The sequence below is a fragment of the Punica granatum genome, chromosome 5 (assembly GCF_007655135.1).
Source record: "Punica granatum isolate Tunisia-2019 chromosome 5, ASM765513v2, whole genome shotgun sequence".
Taxonomy (NCBI): Eukaryota; Viridiplantae; Streptophyta; class Magnoliopsida; order Myrtales; family Lythraceae; genus Punica; species Punica granatum.
Window position 1 is genome coordinate 6,718,900 of NC_045131.1, and position 23,607 is coordinate 6,742,506.

The following is a 23,607-nucleotide window of genomic DNA, read 5'->3' on the forward strand; positions in this document are numbered from 1 at the left end:
TCGCCGCCGACTCCACTCCTACCATCTCCCCTTCGAAGCCCACCGCTTCACTGGCTCCCACTCCAGCTAATGCGTCTCATGACTCGATTTCATCATCGCCGTCGCTACCTCCCTCGGATGCGACTCCCGCCTTTTCCCCGTCCCCTCCATCTCAATCTCCGTGTTAACGTGTAAATATGTCATGTTAACGTGTTTGGGTAAACGAGTTAATCGGATAAACATGTCTTACCCATTTGTTTTCAAAGAATTTAATTTTAACTTTAACTTTAACTTTAACTCAACACACTACACAACAAAAACACACGTTTCCTAAGTCAAATTTATAACTACATCTCATTTGTCCTTTTCCACAATCAAAATCAAAATCAAAATCAAAGTAACTTTAACTCTGAATCCAAACGGTCCAGTCGTGTTAATGTATCCGGGTAACTGAGTTGATCGAATAAACAAGTTGTGTTAACGTGTCCGGATAACGTTTATAATCGCGTCGTATATACGTGTACCTATTATGATACATTTCGATAAACGAATTTAAACGTGTCTAAACGGGTTGACACGGATATAAACGTGTCGTGTATGGATTTCCAAAACCTGATCCGTTTAATAATCGTATCGTTTACGGGTTATGACTTTAATGACACGAATTCATTTAGACACGACGCGTATAAACAAGACACGACACGAATGGCCAACAAACGATCCAGACTGATCACCCGAGTACATTTCTACAAATCAAGCAATGCCCATTCCAATTTCAATTTTTCCCTTTTTTTTTCCCTTTTATTCTGATTTCTTTCTCTCTCTCTCTCCTTTTTTTTTTTGGGTAAATCTAACTTTTCTTCTCCACCTACCAATTTTTCTCGGCTCCTCGTCTGATTGGTCTGCTCCCTCCAACTCCACAGTTTCATCGTCCCACCAGAAGGCCCCCACAGACGCACACACCATCCCAACGACAAAAGACACAAACTTTCGATCAAAAATACAAAATCCCAACGCGACACAGTACAGGCAGAGAGAGAGAGAGAGAGAGAGAGAGAGAGAGAGAGAGAGAGAGCGCAAGAGAGACCTTGTTCAATCTCCACCCATCAATGGCCTCCACCTTATCTTCCTCCCTTTCCGCCTCCTCCCTCCACAGCTCCCGCCACATTGCCTCCCCCCGCCGCATCTTCTTCCGCTCCCCCACCTACCTCACCCTCCGCTCCCACCGACCCTTCTCCGTCAAGGCCCTCTCCGCCCCCGTCCTCACCCAGGACGACCTCAAGAAGCTCGCCGCCGACAAGGCCGTCGAGTATGTCCGCAGCGGGATGGTCCTCGGCCTCGGCACCGGCTCCACCGCCGCATTCGTCGTCGCCAAGCTCGGCGAGCTCCTCAAGTCCGGTCAGCTGACCGACATCGTCGGCGTCCCCACCTCGAAGCGGACTGAGGAGCAGGCCCGGGGGCTTGGGATCCCGCTCTCCGTCCTCGACGACCACCCCAAGCTCGATTTGGCCATCGACGGGGCCGACGAGGTGGACCCCAACCTCGACCTGGTCAAGGGGAGGGGAGGGGCCCTGCTGAGGGAGAAGATGGTAGAGGCGGCCAGCGACAAGTTCGTGGTCGTGGTGGATGACACCAAGCTCGTCGATGGGCTCGGCGGGAGTGGCCTCGCTATGCCCGTCGAGGTCGTCCAGTTCTGCTGGAAGTACAACTTGGTGAGCATTTCATCACTCGGAAATTCGATCCCTTTTGGATTAAGCCTTCTGCTGAGAGCTGCAAATTGCAATTGACTGAGGATTCATCATCAAAATTAGATCCTTTCTGAGTTTGCTGCAGGAAACCGAATTTTTTCGGTGCGGACCTGGTAACCGGAAGCCCAATTGGGCCCTGACTAATTTGATCTGTTTTAGCTTACTTCTGCTGGGAGTTAAGTTTGGTTGGTGGTCACTGTCAAAATCAAATTCCGGGTCATTTGTTGGTGAACATGATGATCTAGTCACATTTTATTTCTGGTGGAAGTTCTACTTGGTGAGAATTCACGGTCAAATCTGCAGCCCCAGTGGTATAATTCAACAGAAAGAACGAAATTTTACAGTCACTCAATAGTACCAAGTGGACTGTCGGTCAGTGTTCGAGTTTTGTTCTGCTAGAAGTGGAAGTTGATGGAGAGTTCATTAACTAAATTTGGTCCTTTTTAGGTTCGGTTCTAGTGGAAGTACAGGTTGCTGAGAGTTTTTAATTGAATTTTGATCATTTTTGCGGTTTAGTTGCGCTCAAAGGGCAATGTGTTGAGCAATTCGTAAATCAAAATTTAGTATTTATATTTCTTCCTTCTCATTCACTGGGGAACTTGTCATCGTTTCTTGAGTTGATGACAAGTTTTAGCATTAACTGTGACAGCCACAAAGATTATCCAATGCACACCTTTTCTAGGAAGTGACAAGTTTTCGTTTTTTTCTCCCTCGATCGGTCTCTATATGAGTCGCTCTTCATAAAATTCCCCTTCTATTCATATCATAGTCTTCGGGGTCAATGTGGCAGAAATTGCTTATCTCATAGTGTCTGAATATCGAGCTTTTTCTTGGAGCTATCATTTACTCTGGAAAATTTGCCCCATCTACAGTATTCATCGACTCCGGCACCTTTTCATGCTGATGTCTCCCACAGTGACTGAAAGCAGTCCAAACTCTTTTACTACCCTAATCGAACATTTACGCTAGTCAATTCAGCTTTGAAGATCAAATCTCATCATTTGGGTTATAATTACAGCTCATTTCACATTTATGACTTGGCTGATGAAGATGAAATGAGGCATAATTTGAGAGTAGGATCTGAGACATGATACTGCGAATGGTTCTGTATGGACTTCAATTCATGGCGGCAACATGGAAAGTGAAACTTTTTGGTACCTTGAAACGCAAGCGACTTCCGCGTTCTCATTTTTAGACCTTGATGTCTGCAGGTAAGGCTTCAGGAACTCTTCAAGGAAGAAGGATGTGAAGCGAAACTGAGACTCAACGACAGCGGGAAGCCTTACGTCACCGACAACTCAAACTACATTGTGGACTTGTACTTCAAGACTCCGATAAAGGACGGGCCAGCAGCAGGGAAAGAAATCTCTGCATTCGAGGGAGTGGTTGAGCACGGTCTGTTTTTAGACATGACGACTGCTGTGATTATTGCTGGAAAATCGGGAGTCGAAGTCAAGAACAAGTGAGACAGTAATTCTGTTCTGGTGGGATGAAAACAAGTGGTTCTTGTTCTTGTTCTTATTCTTCTCATCAAGGGCTTTGAGATCCTTTGTTGTAACTCATAGATGCCATTAAGTTACTTCCAAATTTTGTAGCTTCTCATCTAAGGAATTGTTTCTGGACAAGTATAGATGTAACTTGAATAATCGAAAAAGATGGGGAATAATCGGAATAATTGAATTGTTTCTTTCACCTGTAAGAACCTGTTCTTCTTCCTGCTTATGTGAAAAATATTCGGACAGTATCGATTTTAGATAGTCGATTTCGTCTCAGAGAAAGAGATGGAGGGAACAAAAAAAAAAAAACGATGGTTATTCTGATATTGTCTCTGAGAAAGAGATGGAGGGAAGAAAATAAAATAAAATAAGACGATGTTTATTCTGATATCGATGTATACGTGTCGGACTTTATACAGAAGAAATCATTCACCAACTACACTATATGCATAACTCGTCTACAGAAACCATATTTATACAGAATAATGCAGTATAGCAAAATCAAAGGAACAGTAACAAACCAAAGACGAATTACAAAAGAAAGAATGACTGTGAGATCGGAATCGTGAGTGCTGCTGATACAAGGACAGCGCGTATATATATGAATCCCGATTTATTCGTTCTACTTCCAGAGAGCCAGAGCCATGGAGGATGCCAACACGGTCATCCACAGCAACTTCCCGGGCAGTGAAGTATGCGCTGCAAACAAAGAAAGATCAACCTCAAAAGTTAGAGTTTGTCCAACATTTCTAATTCAACGGGCTCTTGTTCTAATTTCCCGGCCGATTGAATTTACTATTCATTAGATGCTGATTGACGTTGAATGTTAAGTTTAGAGGCAATATTTGGAGAAATAGATATGGGGGAAGGTAGAGATTGACACAGAAGGATGGCCTTTTCTATGCCTTTTAGTCAACTGCTTAGAGAGATTAAACTTTGAAAATACAACTTTCGTGTCATTTTCTCTTAATGAATTACGACAAACCGGTGGAACGTTTCCAAGAGCTTTAGATGTGAATGTTTCTAACTCAGTTTGTTTGACTTCTAAGTTCAATACAACAGTAAAAAAAATTACGGCAGCTTGTGAGGAGTATCATCTTTGTTGAATATCGATAAGGGAGTTGGTAGAGATTTCTTTAGCTCCGTTCTTTGTATATTTTTCGTTTCATCGAATTCAGTTCATGTTGTATCGTGTTGAAAACCTTGTACAGGAAGATAAACAGCTGTTGAATGTTCTCAAAGGCTCGGAGAATTGGAGACCTTTTCGTTGAGGGCAGGAATATGTCGTTTTAAGAAACGTGGTTGGTACTGAACATGTTTTGGAGCACCGAAGAGAAGAGAATGGATCAGGTGTAGACTCACCGTGACTTTCATCGGAGCCTGTGGTGGAAGTGGAATCGGCAACTTTGATTCCGAGCTTAGAGCAGTCGTTTCCAATCGCACCTATCACAAAAACAAACAGATTCTGATTAGCGGATCTGCAGAATAGGAAGTACAAGTTCGCAACAAATCAAACCAAGAATTATCTCTCGATCGGTGATCCTTACAATCGTTGAAGCAGGGGAATACGCTGACATTGTTGAGGTTGGAATATCCAGGGCTGCACTGGCAGACGCGCTCATAATTTGACGACTTCGTGCAGGTTCCTCCACCGCAGTAGGTCCAATAACAAGCTAGAAAATCCCAAGAAGGCTTTGTCAGTTAGAAGTCAGTTATTTCGATGATGAATGGCGAGAAGGTGCTTACGATCGAAGAAGGATATATTGTGAGGAACAGGCGGAGTCGGCGGGGGAGCCGGCATGCACGAGTACTGTACCGAACCTGCAGAAGAGCGTTACATATCAAACAGTTAGTCATGGTTATGGATAATTATTTCATTTCTCTAAGCTTCTAGTTTCTTTTCCGTCCTTGGAGGATTGTCAAAGAGATGGAGTTACAAGAAATGAGCACGAAAACTCACACTCCGGGATCACACAGGGGAGGAACAAGAAATCGTCCTCGTTTTCGAGTCGGGTCCTCTTCCACCCCGAGTCGCACTGGCACTCGAACTCGAAGGGGGCACTTGAGTTCGACACGCATTTTCCCTTGCCACACTCCACCGCATCACAGATGGTCTCTGCAAGTTAAATCCAAACACAAACTAATTACCGACTTCTCGCGACACAACGTGATATATATCTCCACGATTACCAATAAGAAACTCGAATAAATTGTCGCTAAGTATTACTGTTAAGAGGGTTCCAGTCAAGTGCCATGGAAGCAGAAGGGACGAAAACCAGGAGAAGAGCCGAGAGAGCCATCAGCTTGAAGAGAGCTGCCATTTTTTTGGAACTGCAGAAGGATTGGGAGGGACTGATGGAAGAGAAGAGGAGAGCAGGGCGAGGTGGCTCTTCTATGGATGCAGACTGCTTATATAAAGGCTGCCAGACATTGAAACTTTCTCTTCTTTGAATCAAATTTTCTCGATAGAAGCTTCTTCTTGGATGAGACCATACTACAAAAGTAGTCTTTTTCAGAGATCGCCCACAAAGCAGGTGAAACGTTTCTTAAGTTTTCCTTTTCTTTTTTTTGGGATAAAAAACGTGGCCCATCAATATATTAGCAGAGACCAATCTTGCTCGAGTAGCGACCTGGCCATGGTCACGAAGTATTTTCAGTGGTTTTCGAACGCCTTCAGTGCAGATAAAGTCTACCCAACGGAGCGCGGTTTTTCAACAAAGTCACTCATTAAACGGTTATTTGAGTTCTCAATTCATGATTGTTTGATTATTTTGAATTATTCATAGCCTGGTTTTGTGGTTTCGTTCTGTTAAATGTCAGGTCTTGAAAGTCCAATATGTCTTCTCCAATTGGGATTAGTAAATTAAATTGGTCTCTGTAGACCCGTGGCACGATGAGAATGGTTCTGTTGGGATGATGGAAAAAGTCAAACTCTAGATTTGCCTTGTTTCGCTCACGTCCGTTCTACTCGACAGCGTTTGTTTCACCTTGAGAAGCTTCCTCTGCTTTTGTTAACTAACACCGTGAACCGCAAGTATTTCTCGAAGCTACCCGGTATGAACACCAAATCTACGCAAGAAAAATTAATGATTATCGATGTAGTTCTCATCTTTCGTGACGTGTATATGCTACGTTTGACACATCTTATATATCAGTAAGCCGTGGCTCAGCACGACCAGGATTGAGACTGAGCCAGTGAGCGAACCAGCTGATCAGTCGATGGCTCGGTGGATGGTCTGGTTTTCTCGGTTTTAGGTTTCCAGGGAGACTTTATACCCAAATGATGAACACACATCAAATTAGGACGGCAAAAGTCAGAACACGGTATGGTTGGTTTCTAGAAGTGAGGAATTAAATTCAGCCTAATCCCATGTAAGTCAAGGTTCAAAAATTCCAGGAAATTCATAATCTATTCTAAATGAAGAATGAAGCGAAAGAGTCACGAAACATGTCCAAGTTGTATAATTAATAATATTAGAAGAGCTTAATCCTTTTTCTCCATGTTTGATAAGATTACGGTCTGATTTGGGGAGATCGACGATCTGAACATACATTCCAGAAAGCGAAAACTCCAAATTCGAACCCCGACTTCTTTTCCAGGAGTTGATCCACATTCTGAGACCTCCAATTGGGTCATCACTCCTAGAAGATCAATTATTTAGTTATCCAGAGATAATGTGGAAAATACCTCTGTTGACAAATTATGTTGTGCCCGAGATTTGCAAATGTTGTTTTTGTCATGTCCATGAATGTCTCCATCACCTGAAGGAAATTATGTGCACCATTTTCTTGCACAATGTGTTCTTTCTTCCACGAATGTTGGCATCATGAAGTAACAAGCTTCCACGTACGTTGGCATCATGGAGTAAACAAAGCCTATGCTGGATGGTCTATCGGCCAAAGCAACAGCGACCCTTGCATTACCCACGTCATTTCTCGTGTTCAGGTAACGTTTTCCTTGACGATACATCGAAACTCGACTGTTCAAGTCTTCGAAAAAACACATAATTTACGAGGATAGTGGTTGGATCTTGAAGTAAACTTCCTCGGAAGCTTATGAAAATTTGTAGGCTGATGCCTTTGGGAAGGGAACTTGGGCCTAAACGTTTCCTCAGTGGGCCTATATGAAATAGTGGGCCACTTTGACATATCATGAAATCAAGGTGATTATTGCCAAAGCTCAAAAGGGATCAATCATCGCTTCCAATATCGACCGAGAAGTCTCGATGATTGCCCAAAAGTTCTAGATCTCACAGATTCTAACAAGCAAAGTTGTCTACCGTAGTAAACAAGGGACGTGATGAAAATTATTACCGTGACATTTTTTCTTTTCAAAAACTGGGATTATACACTAAACGAATTTTAAATATAATCTTTAACGGATAGAAAGAATCTTCGATCATTTTTCATGTTTTGGTCAGGTGGACAAAGGTAAATGATGAGCTTTAGGAGAATGGCAAATGGCGTGAAGATGGAGGGACTTTCCCACTTTGCAGGCCTTTGCTAGTAAACAATGATAAGACACAAAGAACAGATGTAAACTATTAATAAATGCACATAAAGTCAACTGTAGTGAAGCAAGATAACCTTATAAATACCAAATTTCCTAGGATTCATATGATCATCAAGCCAGACAAGAACAGGAAGTGCTCAGGAATTTAATGATATGGAAAAAGCAAGCAGATGGATCACAAACTTCCTTTTAGGGAAGAAGGATGACAAGAGATATGCTGTTCAAAAAATTACCGGTCCGCCGGCCACTCCAAAGGTGAGGAGGAGGTGGAGCTTCGGGAGGTCGAGCAGGAAAGAGATTAGGCACAGAACCTCAAAGTCTGTGGACTCAGTTGACGCTTCTTGTCTCGTGGCTCCGAGTAAGGTGGTCATTCCGGAATCACAGCCTCTTCTTTTTCAGTCGGCAGTGATTTCTGTGGATGTTGAGAATGCCGCTGCCACGAAGATCCAAGCAGTCTTTCGGGGATACTTGGTAAGAAAAAACAGGAACTTCCAAGGCTTCTTTTGGTTCATGAAACTTGGTTCTCTCTTCCTTTTCTCTCGATTCATCCTGCTAATTCACGACCGATTCATGGAAAATGCTAAGATATTCTAGAGACACATCGACTCTATGTATGTCAAAGCACGAGCTGAAACTCGTCTGACATGCAGACATTGACATTCTTATAGAAAATTTTGCATAATCCATGACCCGAGCAAATATATATATTAGTAACTGTGAATCGAAAACTTGAACTTTTACTCCAATACAGAGTTTAACTTGTGCAAAGGCAAAATAAACAACTTATATCCAGCATTGGTTTGACAGTGTCCGTATGTTCGTGTAATGTTCTAGGCAAGGAGAGCATTGTGGGCTTTGAGGGGGCTCGTGAAGCTGCAAGCACTTGTGAGGGGTTACCTTGTGAGGAAACAGACCTCGGCAGCTATGAGTAGTATGCGCGCTCTGATGTCGATTCAAGTCCGAGCTCGCGTCCAAAGAGTCCAGATGGCCGAGGAGACGGAGTTCATTCTCAGAAGGAGACGGTCCGTCCACAGAAAGTTTCCCCGGGATAATGGGAACATGAAAGTACAGAAAGTGAGTTACCATTCACTGCGGATGTCTTCCTAATAGAATGAAGGTGTTGAGAATTAAAAAAATTCGAGTTTTAATATGCACTGTATTTTCCATGTTGTAGATGATGATGGATACCAATGATCATGAAATTTGTCGAGTTGCAAAGAGCAGGAGCGGCTACTTCGACCTCCCGAGGTTTGAAAGAATAGAACGAGGGTACACAACTTACTACTCCGGCGACCTCATGTCATTAAATCAAGAACAGCAGTACAAGGAGTGCTACTTATCACCATCGGCACAAAACACGCCTAGGATTCAATCTTCGTCCATCGGCAAAGCCAAATCTACGAGAACATCCTTCAGTTTCGAGCAGACAGATTGCATCGATCCTTTTGTGCCACATTACATGGCCAATACTGAGTCTTCGAAAGCAAAGGCCAGGTCACAGAGTGAGCCGAAGCAGAGGCCTATAGGGAAGATGCCACGGAAGAGCAAGCGGAGAGCTTCAATTGATGGGGGTTCCCCTCTCCCGATTGAGACTCGAGTGGAGAATCCCGCTTCACCTCAAGTGAAGGGCCGCAATCGTGAGAATCAAGATTCGTGGTTCATTAAGCTATACCGGTCGAGGAGACCACTTAGGGACCATGAGAGCGAATCTATGAGCACGGTGACAAGCCAATCGAACTACGGCTCGCCTCTTCTTGCATATGAGGTAAGACAACAATTTCTTGATGATATTTTTCGTTCGACTGGTTTATGCTAACTCCAATGTCCATCATGGCAGCCTCATGTAGTTATGTACTGATAATCAAGCAGCAGAGGACTTGATGCTCGATGGAAGACCCACTGAGTGGTTACCGAAGATAAGATTGCTATTTACTTGGCGAGTCCTAAAGGTTCAAACATCACCTATAATAGAAGACGCCCGCAGATTCTCAGAAAGCCACTGGTCGTCGACTGTTACCGAAATCGTTCAGACTGTCTGCTAATTTAAGGACTGAAACATAGCTTACAGTGAATAACCGAATTTTTCAATCGCTGTATGTTGTTCCAAATCGTCAAACAAGAATTTATTTTCAACGATGGCAACAAACTAGAGATAGAGAGTCGAATTCTTTTAAGGGGAATGAGGTATATCCACCGTTCGAAACAAGTACTTTCGATGTCATCCTTCACATTTTGTTGAGCTTAAACTTGAAACGAGGAGTTTGGATGGTTCAATGGAAGGTTACATGAGAGATCAAGTGGGAAGAATGCAAAAGTTCTTACGCCTGAATCCTAATCCTATGTCGTACTTACTGCTTCCTCTGCCTACCCCTAACGCCTCCTGATCGAACAGCCTCTGTCACCAAAACCTCATACCGATTCCTCTCAACTACAACTTATCATACACGGGGCAGATGTTCCCATAAATTTTCGAAACTAATCCTCCTGCTTTGGAGTGTTCTCCTTGAAGCTCTTGCTGAGCCAAATTGCAGTCTCTCTAGGAGAAACTTTCCCAGGCCCGAATGGCTTTAGAAGCACCCCGAGCTCCTCATACCTCTCCTGCTGAAGCAGCCTTGCGCTGAACTCAAGCAGGCCCTCTAGGGCCTCAGCCCGTTGCTGGTATGATGAGGTATCAAATCTCCGTCTCCTTGAGTCTGATGAGGCCCGACTTGATGCACCGGCGGTAGCATTCTGATCAGAAGATTCGCTACCTTCCTCCTTCTCTGCTCGAAGCAGACTCCTATGGATCCCCTGCCATGCCTCAATGAAGTCAGGCTTTCTGGAGGACTTACCACACTTCTGGACAGTGCATTTGTCCTTCATCATCGATCGTTCAGGCGGGGACTCTGTGGAACCCTGAGCAGAGGTTGAAGAGGTCCTGTTGATGGGAAGGTAGGGTTCCTCATATGAAGAGAGTGGGAATTCAGCAATCTTGTCGATTCTCGGGGAGTTGACAGAAACATCGGGAGATTGAATAATGTGTAGGAGATCATCACTGGGCCTAAATGGGGATTTGTGCATTATATCTCTTGTTGGCAACGGAAGAGATGCTCTTCGAGCCGTCGGTAAGGGATTCTTCGTGGCACGTTGAAAAGGAAGCTGCAAAGATGAGCAAAAAAAGAATTAATATTAACTTGGGGACTCCAACGGGTTCTCGAAAACTCAGGATAGCCTTTTATGTTTCCATTTTTCTAATTTTGAAATATGAAGCAAACAAGGAAAAGCAGCATTAAATCGAAATGCACAAAACATATGATAATTAGTCCAACACGTCTAGTAAAAATGCAATAAAAAATGTTTCTACCTTGTTTCCTCCTTACTTAAAGAGAGAAGGAAAAATCCCAGTTTTCCAATTTCATAGGATTCCCACAAGTGCATGCAAGGCCTATTCGCATTACTTCTTACCAAAAGGGGAAAATTAAAAAGGTCCATGTCGTATTACTATGTATCAATTTAGTAACTATCCAGTCTGCCCAACATGCCACACTCCAACAACCTATTTAAAAAAGTTGCCTTTGGAACTTGGAAGTTCTAACACATTAGATTGTTATAAAGCACTTTTTTAAGTATCTCATTGTTACAGGAATGACATGAATTGATGGAAGTAAATCTCACCGATTCACGCTTCTTAAGTGGTGGCTCCATTCGTTTTTTGGGTGTGGATGAAACTTTTGCAAGGCTAACTTTCTGGGTCCTTGAAACGGTTGATATTCTTGAAGAGATTGGTTTACAAATCACAGTTCCCTGGGAACTTCCATCAGAGAGCTCCGCTAATCTTCGATTTATAATATAACCCGGACCATCAAATCTTCCATCTGAACTAGAATCTTGCTCAGGCCCAGATATGCTTGGGTTCAATGCCCGATCATTGGCAAATGAGTACCGAATCTTCCTGTAAGGAGACACGTGAGTATATTGAGACCACTGGACTGGCAATGAATTGCGTCTCGGGTTGGTCATCTTCATGTGTATATTGAGGACATAAGGCTGAAGATGTGGGTTCCTCAGTAGTTCTCCAGCCTGAAATGAGATGTGTCACTTAAAACCATGCAATCTAATGAAGCCAGTGGATTAAATAATTGGACGAGAAAAACATCTCAAGTATAAAGGGGAAGCAGGCAGAATGATTTCTTTAAGAGATTGTTGTAGAATTGATATCAGTAGAGAAAATTATACATACACTTGGCCTCAGTTCTGGGTTCTTCCGCAGCATGCTTTTGATAAGACTTCGACTGCAATTTAACATGGGAAGCATAATAATAATTACTAGCTGAATCTATTGACTTAAAAAGCCCTGCATAAATAATGCACCCCACCCAGGTAAAATATTTGTGAAGGAGAGATCTTATCGATTATTGTATTTTCTCATCTATCTTTAGTTTTTGGAGGATACGTTTTTGGTCCATCCAATACAGTATATAAACTGCAAAAGGAAAAAGTCATCCTAGAATAACAGTAAATAAGTTTGGGGAGGCTTACAAAGCTCCAGAGTATTTTGTGGGAAGTGGAGCCACTATAGACTTATTTATTTTGTTTATCAGTGCTTGCATGTCCTGCAAGAGATAAATTAAAGATTCTTCAAGAGGGAAGTACGGAAAACATAAAACTGAGCTACTAAGGGGTGAAAGAAACTAGCATAAATTGCAAGAACATTTATAAGATGAGAACACAAGGCTTTTCAGACTTACAAATGCTTTAAAAGCCGGCTTATGAGCAGTCATTTCATATATGCAGCATCCTGGTAGGCAAATTTCTCTAATTATTTGAAACCAGTTTTAGAAAAAGAAAGAAAATGGAAAGAACAAGGAATATCATCATACCCAAAGACCATATATCCGACTTAATGCCATAAGGAATATCAGCAAGAAGCTCAGGACACATGTAGCTAGGAGTTCCCACAACCTAAATAGTAAGACAGCAGTTGTCACAAAGAACATGAAAAAGTAATAAGTTAAATCTTGAAAGGTCGTTCACTGATGAACAGAAAAAAAACATACTGAGGAAGCAAGATCATCCGAAGTCAACATTTTGGCTAGTCCAAAATCACCTGCATTCAAAATTTCATAATTTTCAGCAAAATAACTCATTTTCTTCGAGAAGGCCATAGAAGAAAAGTGGTCACTTACCAAGGCGTATGTCTTGTTCTTTTGTCAGAAATATATTCGAACACTGAGGGAAACATGAGAAGCCATCAGTATGATATCCTTAGAGGAGCTGCTAATCCACAAACACAGATTTATGCCACCAACCTTGACATCTCGGTGAAGAATATGATTCGTGTGCAAGTAGTCAAGCGCCATCAGGAGTTGAACAAGCCACTTACACAGTTTCTGCAGAAGAGATCAAAATCCCAGATGCTAAATCCAGCAAGTTAAACTTCAACAAGCAGTATGAATGGAAAATCAACATAAAATAAAGATAAACCTCTTCAGAGAAAAGTACTCCATTAGCTTTTTTAATAGCTTCTGCCCTGTAGATGGAAACAAGAGTGAATAGCTTATGCCAGGCTTCATTGAATCTGTTCAAATTATCTTTAAAATTCAGAGAGAAGAACTTACATGTCTCCACCCTCGCAGTAACCTAATATGATACATACATAGCAACCCTAACATAGTAATTAATGTGAACTTAAGTTAGGTTCTGCTAACAAAGGTAACGGTAGGTTAAAAAAACTTTTACTTGGTAAGCTAAACTGTCATGAGGACGACTTTTCTGTTTTAATCACTTTAAAGGACCTACTATTACCATAGAGAGAGAGAGTGTGTGTGTGTGTAACTTATGTAATTGGTTTTCCCCTTACCTTCTCGACCCATGAATCTTTGTATTCTACAACAAATGGGTTCCGAATTCTTGAAATGAGTTCCATCTGCAATGCAGAAAAAAGTTAATGTCAAGAAAGCCTTAGATCCATTAGTGTTTTTTGCTCAAAACGCATTCATAGCGCATATAGACACAGTTGAAAGACTGGATAAACAATCTAGGGAGAATGATCTTTAAGGAACAACAGTGCATGGAATCTTCCTCAAATAGATGCTGTTTACTACATTTCCCATTATTCCAAAGGGGAAAAAAAAAAACCTTATGAATAACACAGCAAATTTCATATTTTGGGATAAGTAAAACAGAAAATTTATAAACAAGATATTTTCATAACTTAGTTTCAGAGACCGTTTAATAGCTACAACATTTACAACACAGGGAAGGAAAATTTCAAGAGAAACAGATCCATGAGAGTAGGGAAGAAAATTGGAAAAGAGAAACACTTACCTCCTGGTGAGCAGATCTTCGAGTTCTATCAGTTTGGCGGGCAAGACGAATCTTTTTCAACACATACCTAAGCATGCCCGATCAGTCAGAGTATGAACTTGAGGATATCAAAATGCACTAAAGAGAGAAGTTGAGTTCTGCTATCTTCTTCCAATCATTCGAAAGACTAAACACAGGGAAGACAGCTTCTACTTTTAGTCCTTACTTCTTCTTTTCATGCTTATGCCTCACGAGAAGAGCGGAGCCAAAAGCCCCCTTCCCAATTTGCTCGAGTATTTCGTACTGTTCCATGTGAAACGCTTAACCTGCATTCACCGGACATCGAATGATTCACAATCAAAATAACTTAACCAGCAGATAACCGTTGCAATTGTCAATCTATGACCACTGTAGCCATTTTTCCTTCACATTAGCAGTAAACATATCTGCATTTTGTAAGCCAGAAACATAGCACTAGACAAAACTCTCGTGGCAATGAAAAATAAAATCAATCTAAAAGAAGCAGCCGTTAAAATCAACAACACTTGACACGAGATTTCACAATGTCTCAAAACTCATCAAGGGTATGACTCTAGACCCGCAGCAGACTTCCATCGACATCCAAATAGCAATGACAATGCAGCATTGAAGAATATTGTAAGTTTAGAACTCACAGAAGCTAAGTTCAGTGGCCTCGTCTCGCTGACTCAAGTAGAGGGCTTTCACATCTCTATCCCCAGATGTCGAAAAACGGCACTCCCCTTCCTTTTCCTTACCTACATTTCTCACCAACCAAACACTTTTCAAAACATCTCCACAAGATGAAGAGAAGCAAAGCAAAGAGAAACACCGAAGATGGAAAAAACTTTAAAAGCCCAAAAAAAAAAAAAAGTGCCCATGAAGCAGCTACCGACAGCAAAATCCCCAATTTCTCAAGCTTAAACCCCACGATTAGGAAAACCCCGCACACATGCAAGTCTACCTAATGCCCTCCAATCTCTGTAGATGCTCCCCGAGCAGCGGAGATGAATCTCAGAGAGAGTATGTGCTGAAACCGAGCAGAGTCCTGAGGGAGGACCGTGCTCTCATTGATCTGGTTACCGCATTTCCTTTTTTTCAGCTAAGGCAACGGAGCAAAGTGAATCGAATCCGGAGATTCTGCGGAAGGAAACGGGGAAGGGAAGGAAATGTACCTTGAAATGACGGCGGAGCGGGACACGGATCGACGAGGAGGAGAAGAGGTTGTCAGATTGCGGCAGAGCAGTTGGTGGTGAGTGAGTGAGAGCGGGCACAGGAGGAGGTAGAATCTTCAGGGACAGCTACATTTGCAGGGGAACAGGAAGACGACGTGGTTGGGGGACAGGAAGAAGGAGGGGGAGGTGTGGAAGCAGCAGAGGAAGGCGCAGCAGCAGCTGCTCGGGCATTGGTGGTGCTCGCAGAGCGAGGAAGACGACGACAGTGTCCTCCGCAGCAGTGAAGGGTTTAGAGAGAGAGAGAGAGAGAGAGAGAGAGTAGAGAGAGGAGAGGGAGGGAGGAGGCAGTTTGGTTTGGTCCAAGGCAAATACACATGTAATCGCAGAGAAGGAAACAAATATGAACAGTGACTGGGAGAGTGAGAGAGAAAGCCAAAAGAGGAAGAAGGGGAAGAGACAGAGAGTGGTGCAATATTTTTTCTTTTTTCTTTTTTTTTTCCTTCTTCTGATAATTTGAATTAATTAATACAGAATAAGATACATTTTACAGATCTTTTTGAGTAGGTTTAGAGGACGAATCGGTAATCTTTGTCTTTTAAGTAATGTTTGTTTTTTAAAAAATTTTCAACTCAACTCAATTCATCTTCGCTTATCTTCAATTCAACAACACAATCATTACTTATTTTTATTTTTTAAATTTTTTTAATCATTCAATTTAATTTTTAATATTAAATTCTCTTAACTATTCATTATTTTTTTACAATTCAATAACACAATCATTACTTAATCATTACTTTCTCTCAACTATTCATTACTTTTTCTTATAATTCAATAATATAATCATTACAAACCAATTAAAACCAAAATTCAACTCAATTTAACTCTAAATCCAAACGCACTCTTAATTTTTGGCAATAATGCAAAGTGCGTACGACATAATAGCAGAAGCATACTGGAGATAGAAAGACCAAGATAGAGGCTTGACTAAGCAGATGAGTGAACTTAAGTCGCTCAAAGCTACGTGATGATAACATAATTAACTTACGATCATATTTCAACAAATATAAATTATGAAAATTTAGTGAAGTATTTAATTATATCAAAATACTAGAAAATTGTGCATACTTTTGAGAGAGAGAGAGAAAAGGAGTTGAATTTAGGGGTAATGATACGGAAAATCAATTACTTTCACGAAATTTCTCGATTTACAAAATTTTTAAATTTTGATTTGAAAAATCATAATATTTGCCTTCGTTTTCCTAATATACCAATCTGTTAATTGAGCCGTCAAAACTGCTGACGTGACCGTTAACGACACTGATGTGATAGACGGCTCCCACGCGGATGCCATGCCACAAATTTTTAACCCAAGAAACCACATAGTTTGCTTTTTTTCCTCACCTGCAAAAATATTAATAAATTTTTCCTCATTTATCAAAATATCAATAACTTTGAAAAATTACATAATTTACTTATATTCCCTCGTTTACCGAAATATGGCTTCTTTCAAAAATCACATCCTCCAAGATATGACTTTTTTGAGTGATTATAAGTTTGAATTAGAGACTTATACATATGTATGTTGTTTTGAATGTTAAAAAAATTTTAATAAAAAATAAGTGTTACAACGGTTACAAATTTATCATTTACAAATCAAAAAATGCCCATATTTGTTATCATATTATAGGAACTTAGACATATTATACTACATAGACAATAACTATGCCAAAATAACCATTCCAACTATACTTATGCATACCATTCAAAAACAATTATAGATGGTGTGCACATGTTCTGTTGGAATGGTATTTTGACATGGTTATTGTCTTTGTAGTATAATATATCTAAGTTTTTATATTACTTAATGTGATAACAGATATGTTGTAAATAACAAACTTGTAACTGTTCTAACACTTCTTTTCTATTAAATTTTTTTTAACATTTAAATTAACATATATATATATAGGTCCATAATTCAAACTTATAATCATTCAAATAAGTCATATTTTGGTATATGTGATTTTTTAAAAAAGCCATAAGATGAGGAAACATAAGCAAACTATGTGATTTTTCAAAGTTATCGATATCTTGGTAAATGAAGGAAATGTTATTGATATTTTGATAAAAGAGGAAAAAAAAGCAAACTATATGATTTTTTCGATTAAAAGGTTTGTAACATGTCATCCACTTAAGCAACCATCTATCACGTCAGAGCCATTAATGACCACGTCAGTAATTTTGACTATCCAATTAACAGATTGGTAGATAAAAAAAATGAAGATAAACGTTGTAATTTTTCAGATCAAAATTAAAAAAAAATTCATGAAAGTAATGAATTTTTCAGGTTATTTTCTCTTGAACTTACGTACATAAGGAGGGATCAAAGCATGGGTCACTACTAAAAAGTCTATTTTAGTAGCATTGGGGAGATAGAGAGAGGGAGAGAGAGGGTGGGAGAGAGGGAGAGGGGGAGGGGGGAGGTGTGAATGGTTATGGGTCAAAACTAGGGATAATGTCAGGTAGGGAAGCCAAGCATAATAATGATGAGCTAAAATTTAATTTCTGCTCTTTTTGTTCTGTTCTTGTTATGAAAAGGAGGACATAATTGATTATTAAGAATTATAATCCAAGAAAATCATCATTGAATAAGAAACAATGGATAAAGCTCATTCCTATCATAAATATAAGGATCCTTTCTTTTCTCGCAATTTACGAATGACGCTGCACTCTGATGTACTTACGTTGCGGTATATCGTAAGTAGTTGAGGTAGCGAAGAAGGACCGTAGTTACATTTTCAACTTTACTATCGTTAACGGTAAAAATTATAGAAAAGAAGAGAAATTAGATAACAAGATTAATTTTAGACTCTACTAGTGGTGGTACTGTATGGTCTACGTGAGACTGAGAAAGGGTGGCCTTTATCAGTAATTTTTGTCAGCTTTCATTGGCTTATTTTCTTTTCTTTTTGCTTCCCTTTAATTAATTTGGTTTCTTAATCTAATTTCCTTTTTCTAAGGGTGAATTGCATTGATCGTCCAAAAATTTTATAAATATTTCAATATGGTACAAAAAAAATATTTTGCTACTTGATGGTACAAAATATTTCAAAGTTGTTTCAATAGAGTACAAACCGTCATCTCGCCATTAACGCCGTCAAGTCGTTCTTTATAAGACTATAAATTTTATACTATCATGTAACTTTTGTAAAACATTTTGTATTATTAAGTTACAATTTCAAAACATTTTGCATCATCATGTAAGGTTCCACAAAAATCGATTTTGCACCATCAGCGTCGGCTTGACGTTGTCAATGGCGAGATGACGGTTTGTACTATACTGAAACAATTTTAAAACATTTTATAACATCAAGTAGTAAAAAAACTTTTTGTATCATATTAAAATATTTGTAAAACTTTTTAAACCACCAGTGTAATTTACATTTTTTCTAAATATATTTTCTAGGTAACAATTCTTTTGAATGTCCATCCACATCTGAGAGTTCAGATTAGTTTAGTTCGAATCGAACAAATTTGTTAAAAAATACAACTCTTCTAATCGTAAATTTTTTTCAATGCTAAAATATAATAATTTACTTAAGAATTTACGTATCGAATGGCGACTTAAGTTCTGTAGCAATTTTTTAAAATAATCACAAGAGAAGAGGGGGAGCAGGATCGACCAAAGGAAGCATCGTGGGGCCCACAACCTTTCCTTCCTCCCGCGATTTGATCTGCGACCCGACCCACCCTCCAATCACGAGGCTTATTATCCGGCTCCTCTTCCTTTTTTTTTTATATATTTCTTGCAATTACCGGAAGGCCCCTCCATTGCCCCTGGAATTTCAGCCATGCCACCACCGTTTTCGGCGCCGTGCTCCTTCGAGCAGCTATCAGATGTTCCGCGGACCACAATGCTCCCTTACACCTCTCTGTTCTGTATTTTTTTTTCCCTTAACTTTTTTTTTCGATAGATAAAAAAAGAAAATGAATATCTTATATATTTTCTCCCATTGACAAAGAAAAAGTCAAAAAATGATCCTTGTACCTTTATATCAACTTTGGTTGGCATTGTAAGTCCCACTACAATTTTTTTTTTTCGGTAGAATCCACTACAAAAATTTAATCAAATGAATTGCATAGAATTGCCGCGGTTCCTTAATGAAATTAGATAAATTATGAATTTGATATGGTTATGAATATATAATCATACCAATCAAGATTTCAAGATTTGACATTTCTTTATATAGGATAAAGGATGTTATATATATATATATATATATATCAATATCACCGTTTTGTTGAGTCTTTGGAAGTTATTTATACCACTTTAATTGATACATTTAACATATTATTTTTTCAGTATGCACATCGGTATCCAGAAATTTAATAAGCTCTCACTAATCCAATCGAGCCGGGTCGATTCGTTAAGGAGTAAAGCTCTCTCAGCATAAATTTTTCTCATTCACAAGACTCGAATCTGTAACTTTGCTTAAATAGAACAAGTACCGAACCGTTTAAACCGACTCACGTTAGTCGATACATTTAACATTTTCGATTCTACAACTCACTGTCAGCACCTAAAATTCTAAGTTTGGAACAAGCAAGAGCATATATATATATATATGCATATGCATTGTTTCTGTACTTATGGGTTGGAAGTATAGCTAGCACATAGTAAATCCCAATAAACACGATTCCCAATTATAGAGAAAGATGTGCAATATAGCACTCTGCACCATCCTAGTAGTGCAAACATAGTCATAGCTAACACAAACAACCAAAAGTACACGATAACTTTTCTTACTGCCAAATATTCAGACGTATCACTTTGGTCCAAATTCACGATCCGCTGCCTCACGATATCATAATGAATCTTCATATGAAACCAACTTGGCTGCGGAGAAGAAGTAGAGAAACTTCATCCTGTGTTCATTAACAACTTAGAGCTAGCTAGTATTATTGCTAAGTTAGGTGTGATCTTCTTAGTATGGTCTTATACCTGAAAAGTTATGGCAATTTCATTGCATACGTATATATACATATATATATATATATATATATATAAATGAAAGGTTAGTGTGGTGATGAGTTATAGCTTTCTTGGACCACCATGGCGAAAAGAGAACATCCATGGCTAGCAGACCTTTCATGGTTCCCCTTTTCGGACAGTTGATGTTCGGAAAGCATCGATCGGTTGTTTCTTTTATGCCCGGCCATTAATAAGGTGACCCCTATCTATGCTATATATCTCAAAGTCCCTTTTTTGAGTGATATATATATATGGCTTGCTAATTTCTTGCTATATTCACGTTATATATTTATAGCTTCAACTAGTCTATACCGAAAAAAGAATATAAGTCACAATACAAATGAGGAACTAATAAATCTGTACGTGATTCTTAGTTCAATTAATTGCCCTTCATTTTGAGGGAATCATTGTTGCATTTACGGTTCATGAACATCCTTACCTGAGTAGGTTTATCAGTTCGAATCTTTCGCGAGCTCCGAGCGAGACTCTGCTTCTTTGGGCCGTTGGTGTCGACAGCCTTGCCACGACATCATGAACGATTCCCACCTATGACATCAAGTCGTTAAACTGCACAGTTTTCGCCTTAATGAACTCTAGCTACGGTGTCTTCTATAACTCGAAATAATTGAAAAGGGCAAAGGAGCTTACCAAATTCTGGGGAGGATGTTAATGTGAATCACGCAGATGGTCCTTCCCCTTTCACATATTTCATATATATATATATGTATATATATATATATATATTTTATCACTTACTAAGTTCTCTAGCTCTGCATTTAATATCTTCACATAATGCTACAACAGCCAACGACAGGTCCACGGGAAGTTTACTTCACTGTTCGACTTTATTTTCTGGTTATAATCGAGGATCAAAAACTACAACGAGGATAGAATAAGAGAAATTAAAAGAGTATAAAAAGTTCCATTGGTGAAAATAGAATTCAAAACCTCTTAGCATATGAAATCGAGAGCAATACAATTCCATCAAGTCTCATTTCTAAAATGTTTTGACTTTATATTTCGATTACAAGAGAGTCGACTCATGAGCCTAACTAATTACAAGGAAATTAAAAACCTAATAGAGAGTATGAATAGTCCCATAATAAGAATTAAATTTAAACTTTTAGATTGCCAAGTAATAGCGTGAACCACTTCTTTGTAAGACACTTCTTTCTCTGTAAGACTTTACTTTAGGGGGTTTATTTATGTGTTATTCAATTCCCCGGACGATTGCCTTTCTCACTTCTCAGGCGAAGGCAACGGATAACGGAAGGAGAGACTAATAAATTATATAAACAGGTTACTTTATGAGTAATCATCACCTTAGAGCATGAGTTAAAGTTACTTAAAAGTCATAATCCATATATATAGAGACATATACTTCTAAAGAAACATAATCATGATCAAAATGGTGGCTAGCAAGACTATAAATATTATTTTAGAGTGGAATCTAAAATTTGACCCAACATATATCAAACAACTTGAAAAGACAAACCATTATCATATTTATGATTTTTCAAATTACTTGGAATTCGAGATTTCTTGTCTTATTCATGGTTGTAATCGACTATTATCAACTGACGAACTGAACCGAACTGTAAAAAGTTTTAATATATATAATTGACGCGACCGCGCATTATATACAGCGACGGTGCTATCTAAGGGCCCCGTATTGGATTTGTCTTAACACTGCTAGATGTTGACGGGAAGGAGAATTAAGATTGATCAAATCGAGACCAGGGCGCAAAGCATGCCATTGCCCTCGGATGTTGAACTTTGACCAGGCAAACCCGGCCTCGTATATCCATGGCCCAAGTTATGGTGGCCCATGACATATCCTTTATTTTTTTAATTATTTTACTTAATTATGTTTTTATTGGAAAGTTCTATGATTGCACTATATAATCAAAGTAAATTACTTCGCCCAAATTCAATGTACTAGGTGCATATGCATCCCTTGTAACTGAAAAAATTACTTTGCCCAATAGTATTTTCAGCAAATTACAAACAAAATAAAATATACAAATTCCGAACCTAGTTACACAAATTTCTAAGTAATTAATTAAAAAAATTACTGAAATTTTTAGTAAAGAGGAGTTTTCACATAAGTTTTTCAAAGATCCCTCAACTTGTGATTGATTATCCATTTTCATGCCCTATATTATATTGTATAATTAAATTTCATAATTTTTTCAATGCTCTAACTAAATGGTTGACTAGCTTTCGCCACAAATGTGAGTTGGTTCAAGCGGTTCAGCGTTTGCTCCACTTAAACAAGGTCTCCAGTTCGAGTCCTTGTAATTACATGAAATTTACGCTGAGAGAGTTTTACCTCTTACTGTGCCGTCCCGACGACTGAATTAGTCAGGCTCACTTAAACTTCTGAATATCAGGATTTACATTGGAAAAAAAGACTAGCTTTTGCCATTCTCCGAGCCTAATCACATATTTCCAATGCTTCTAGGTTCTAATTACTTAAATTATTTAATAAGTTATTTATTTGTATGGTGCAATCATTTTAGTCGATTGCAGCGTAGAATCTCTCGTATTTATTTTCATGTATTTTTCTGGTCAAAGTTATTATTTATTTATTTAATTTTTAAATTAGAGGACCTTTTTTATTTAAAAAAAAAATTAACCGACTCGGTGGCAGGACTGTGAGGAAAACGACAAAGGCCGAGGGAAGGGCAGAGAGACAAACAGAAAGTGTCCCTGTAAGCTGCTATTCAGCACTGTCACGAGATCTGCGGGCAATAGAGAAGCCTTGCCTTTATATTGCATTTGGTTGTTTGCCTTTTGGTTGGTGACTTCTTTCCATCTTCCTCCATTAGATTAGGATCATTAGATTTTACGTTAGATTCATGAACCTTCCCCCCATCCCCCTCTCTCTCGGGTCCCATACATAACTTCCATGCAATTTACATCCAATGCCGCCGTAGACAATGGAGAATCATCACCGACATTGATCCTTCCGGTGATCGAAAGTAAACCCGATAACTAGAGATTTGATTTGACAAATAGGCCAGAATCGACAGGACATTTAACGAATCACGTCTAGCAGTTAGTTGTTGTGCAAGTGGATGTTTCTTAATAGTATCATATGCGCGTGAAGTTTTACTAAATTTGGTTGTGCAGATTGAATAAGATTTATGGGAAGGATGTGGTGGTGTGAGAGTTAAAATCCCAAGGGATATTCTTATTCGCGCCGAAAAAAATTCCAAGTTGACCTTGTCCTCGTTTAATCTTTCTCCCTCTTCGAAAGAGACACATATGGGGGATGATTTCGCAGTGGTGGTGACCTGACATCAGTCATCACTGTCAATTAAGGTTGTTGGCGACCTCACTAGGGCAGTTCATCTCAGGC

General features: G+C 39.4%; 4 protein-coding genes across 6 annotated transcripts; 2 read left to right on the forward strand and 2 right to left on the reverse strand.

Annotated features, from left to right (window-relative positions):
- The first annotated feature begins 978 nt into the window (after positions 1-978).
- LOC116208224 (probable ribose-5-phosphate isomerase 3, chloroplastic) lies at positions 979-3,426 on the forward strand. The gene is made up of 2 exons (XM_031541559.1): positions 979-1,691; positions 2,939-3,426. The coding sequence occupies exons 1-2, from the start codon at positions 1,089-1,091 to the stop codon at positions 3,191-3,193; spliced, it is 858 nt and encodes a 285-aa protein (XP_031397419.1). The 5' UTR covers positions 979-1,088; the 3' UTR covers positions 3,194-3,426.
- A 155-nt stretch (positions 3,427-3,581) lies between these two features.
- On the reverse strand, positions 3,582-5,628 carry LOC116208223. The gene is made up of 6 exons (XM_031541557.1): positions 5,451-5,628; positions 5,184-5,339; positions 4,970-5,044; positions 4,771-4,896; positions 4,586-4,666; positions 3,582-3,922 (listed from the first exon to the last, which is right to left on the reverse strand). Exons 1-6 carry the CDS (start codon positions 5,542-5,544, stop codon positions 3,846-3,848), a joined length of 609 nt encoding a protein of 202 aa, XP_031397417.1. The 5' UTR covers positions 5,545-5,628; the 3' UTR covers positions 3,582-3,845.
- A 2,261-nt stretch (positions 5,629-7,889) lies between these two features.
- LOC116207962 (protein IQ-DOMAIN 14-like) lies at positions 7,890-9,839 on the forward strand. The gene is made up of 4 exons (XM_031541109.1): positions 7,890-8,207; positions 8,571-8,810; positions 8,911-9,501; positions 9,574-9,839. Exons 1-4 carry the CDS (start codon positions 7,890-7,892, stop codon positions 9,592-9,594), a joined length of 1,170 nt encoding a protein of 389 aa, XP_031396969.1. The 3' UTR covers positions 9,595-9,839.
- Positions 9,840-9,932: 93 nt separating this feature from the next.
- LOC116208221 (serine/threonine-protein kinase Nek2-like) lies at positions 9,933-15,608 on the reverse strand. Of its 3 annotated transcripts, XM_031541553.1 has the most exons (16): positions 15,215-15,608; positions 14,696-14,797; positions 14,248-14,347; positions 14,043-14,109; positions 13,576-13,641; positions 13,334-13,380; positions 13,200-13,245; positions 13,025-13,105; positions 12,902-12,944; positions 12,773-12,822; positions 12,596-12,677; positions 12,464-12,513; positions 12,255-12,328; positions 11,956-12,007; positions 11,391-11,795; positions 9,933-10,874 (listed from the first exon to the last, which is right to left on the reverse strand). In XM_031541553.1, the coding sequence occupies exons 3-16, from the start codon at positions 14,331-14,333 to the stop codon at positions 10,212-10,214; spliced, it is 1,812 nt and encodes a 603-aa protein (XP_031397413.1). In that variant the 5' UTR covers positions 14,334-14,347; positions 14,696-14,797; positions 15,215-15,608; the 3' UTR covers positions 9,933-10,211. The 3 variants fall into 3 exon arrangements, with proteins under 3 accessions (XP_031397413.1, XP_031397414.1, XP_031397415.1); XM_031541554.1 differs by lacking the exon at positions 14,696-14,797; XM_031541555.1 differs by lacking the exons at positions 13,334-13,380; positions 14,696-14,797; positions 15,215-15,608 and having other exon boundaries at positions 14,248-14,265.
- Between the last annotated feature and the right edge of the window lie 7,999 nt (positions 15,609-23,607).

Excerpts from the sequence above, each read along its gene's own strand:
- LOC116208221 (XM_031541554.1), bottom strand. The coding sequence starts at position 14,333 with ATGGAACAGTACGAAATACTCGAGCAAATTGGGAAGGGGGCTTTTGGC. Across the intron at positions 12,329-12,463 it reads AGCCGGCTTTTAAAGCATTT|GACATGCAAGCACTGATAAA; the intron begins GTAAGTCTGAAA and ends TATCTCTTGCAG. Across the intron at positions 11,796-11,955 it reads ACCCAGAACTGAGGCCAAGT|GCTGGAGAACTACTGAGGAA; the intron begins GTATGTATAATT and ends ATCTCATTTCAG.
- LOC116208223 (XM_031541557.1), bottom strand. The coding sequence starts at position 5,544 with ATGGCAGCTCTCTTCAAGCTGATGGCTCTCTCGGCTCTTCTCCTGGTT. Across the intron at positions 5,340-5,450 it reads TGACTGGAACCCTCTTAACA|AGACCATCTGTGATGCGGTG; the intron begins GTAATACTTAGC and ends TTTAACTTGCAG. Across the intron at positions 5,045-5,183 it reads CCCCTGTGTGATCCCGGAGT|GTTCGGTACAGTACTCGTGC; the intron begins GTGAGTTTTCGT and ends GCTCTTCTGCAG.
- LOC116208224 (XM_031541559.1), top strand. The coding sequence starts at position 1,089 with ATGGCCTCCACCTTATCTTCCTCCCTTTCCGCCTCCTCCCTCCACAGC. Across the intron at positions 1,692-2,938 it reads TCTGCTGGAAGTACAACTTG|GTAAGGCTTCAGGAACTCTT; the intron begins GTGAGCATTTCA and ends TGATGTCTGCAG.
- LOC116207962 (XM_031541109.1), top strand. The coding sequence starts at position 7,890 with ATGGAAAAAGCAAGCAGATGGATCACAAACTTCCTTTTAGGGAAGAAG. Across the intron at positions 8,208-8,570 it reads CAGTCTTTCGGGGATACTTG|GCAAGGAGAGCATTGTGGGC; the intron begins GTAAGAAAAAAC and ends GTAATGTTCTAG. Across the intron at positions 9,502-9,573 it reads CGCCTCTTCTTGCATATGAG|CCTCATGTAGTTATGTACTG; the intron begins GTAAGACAACAA and ends CCATCATGGCAG.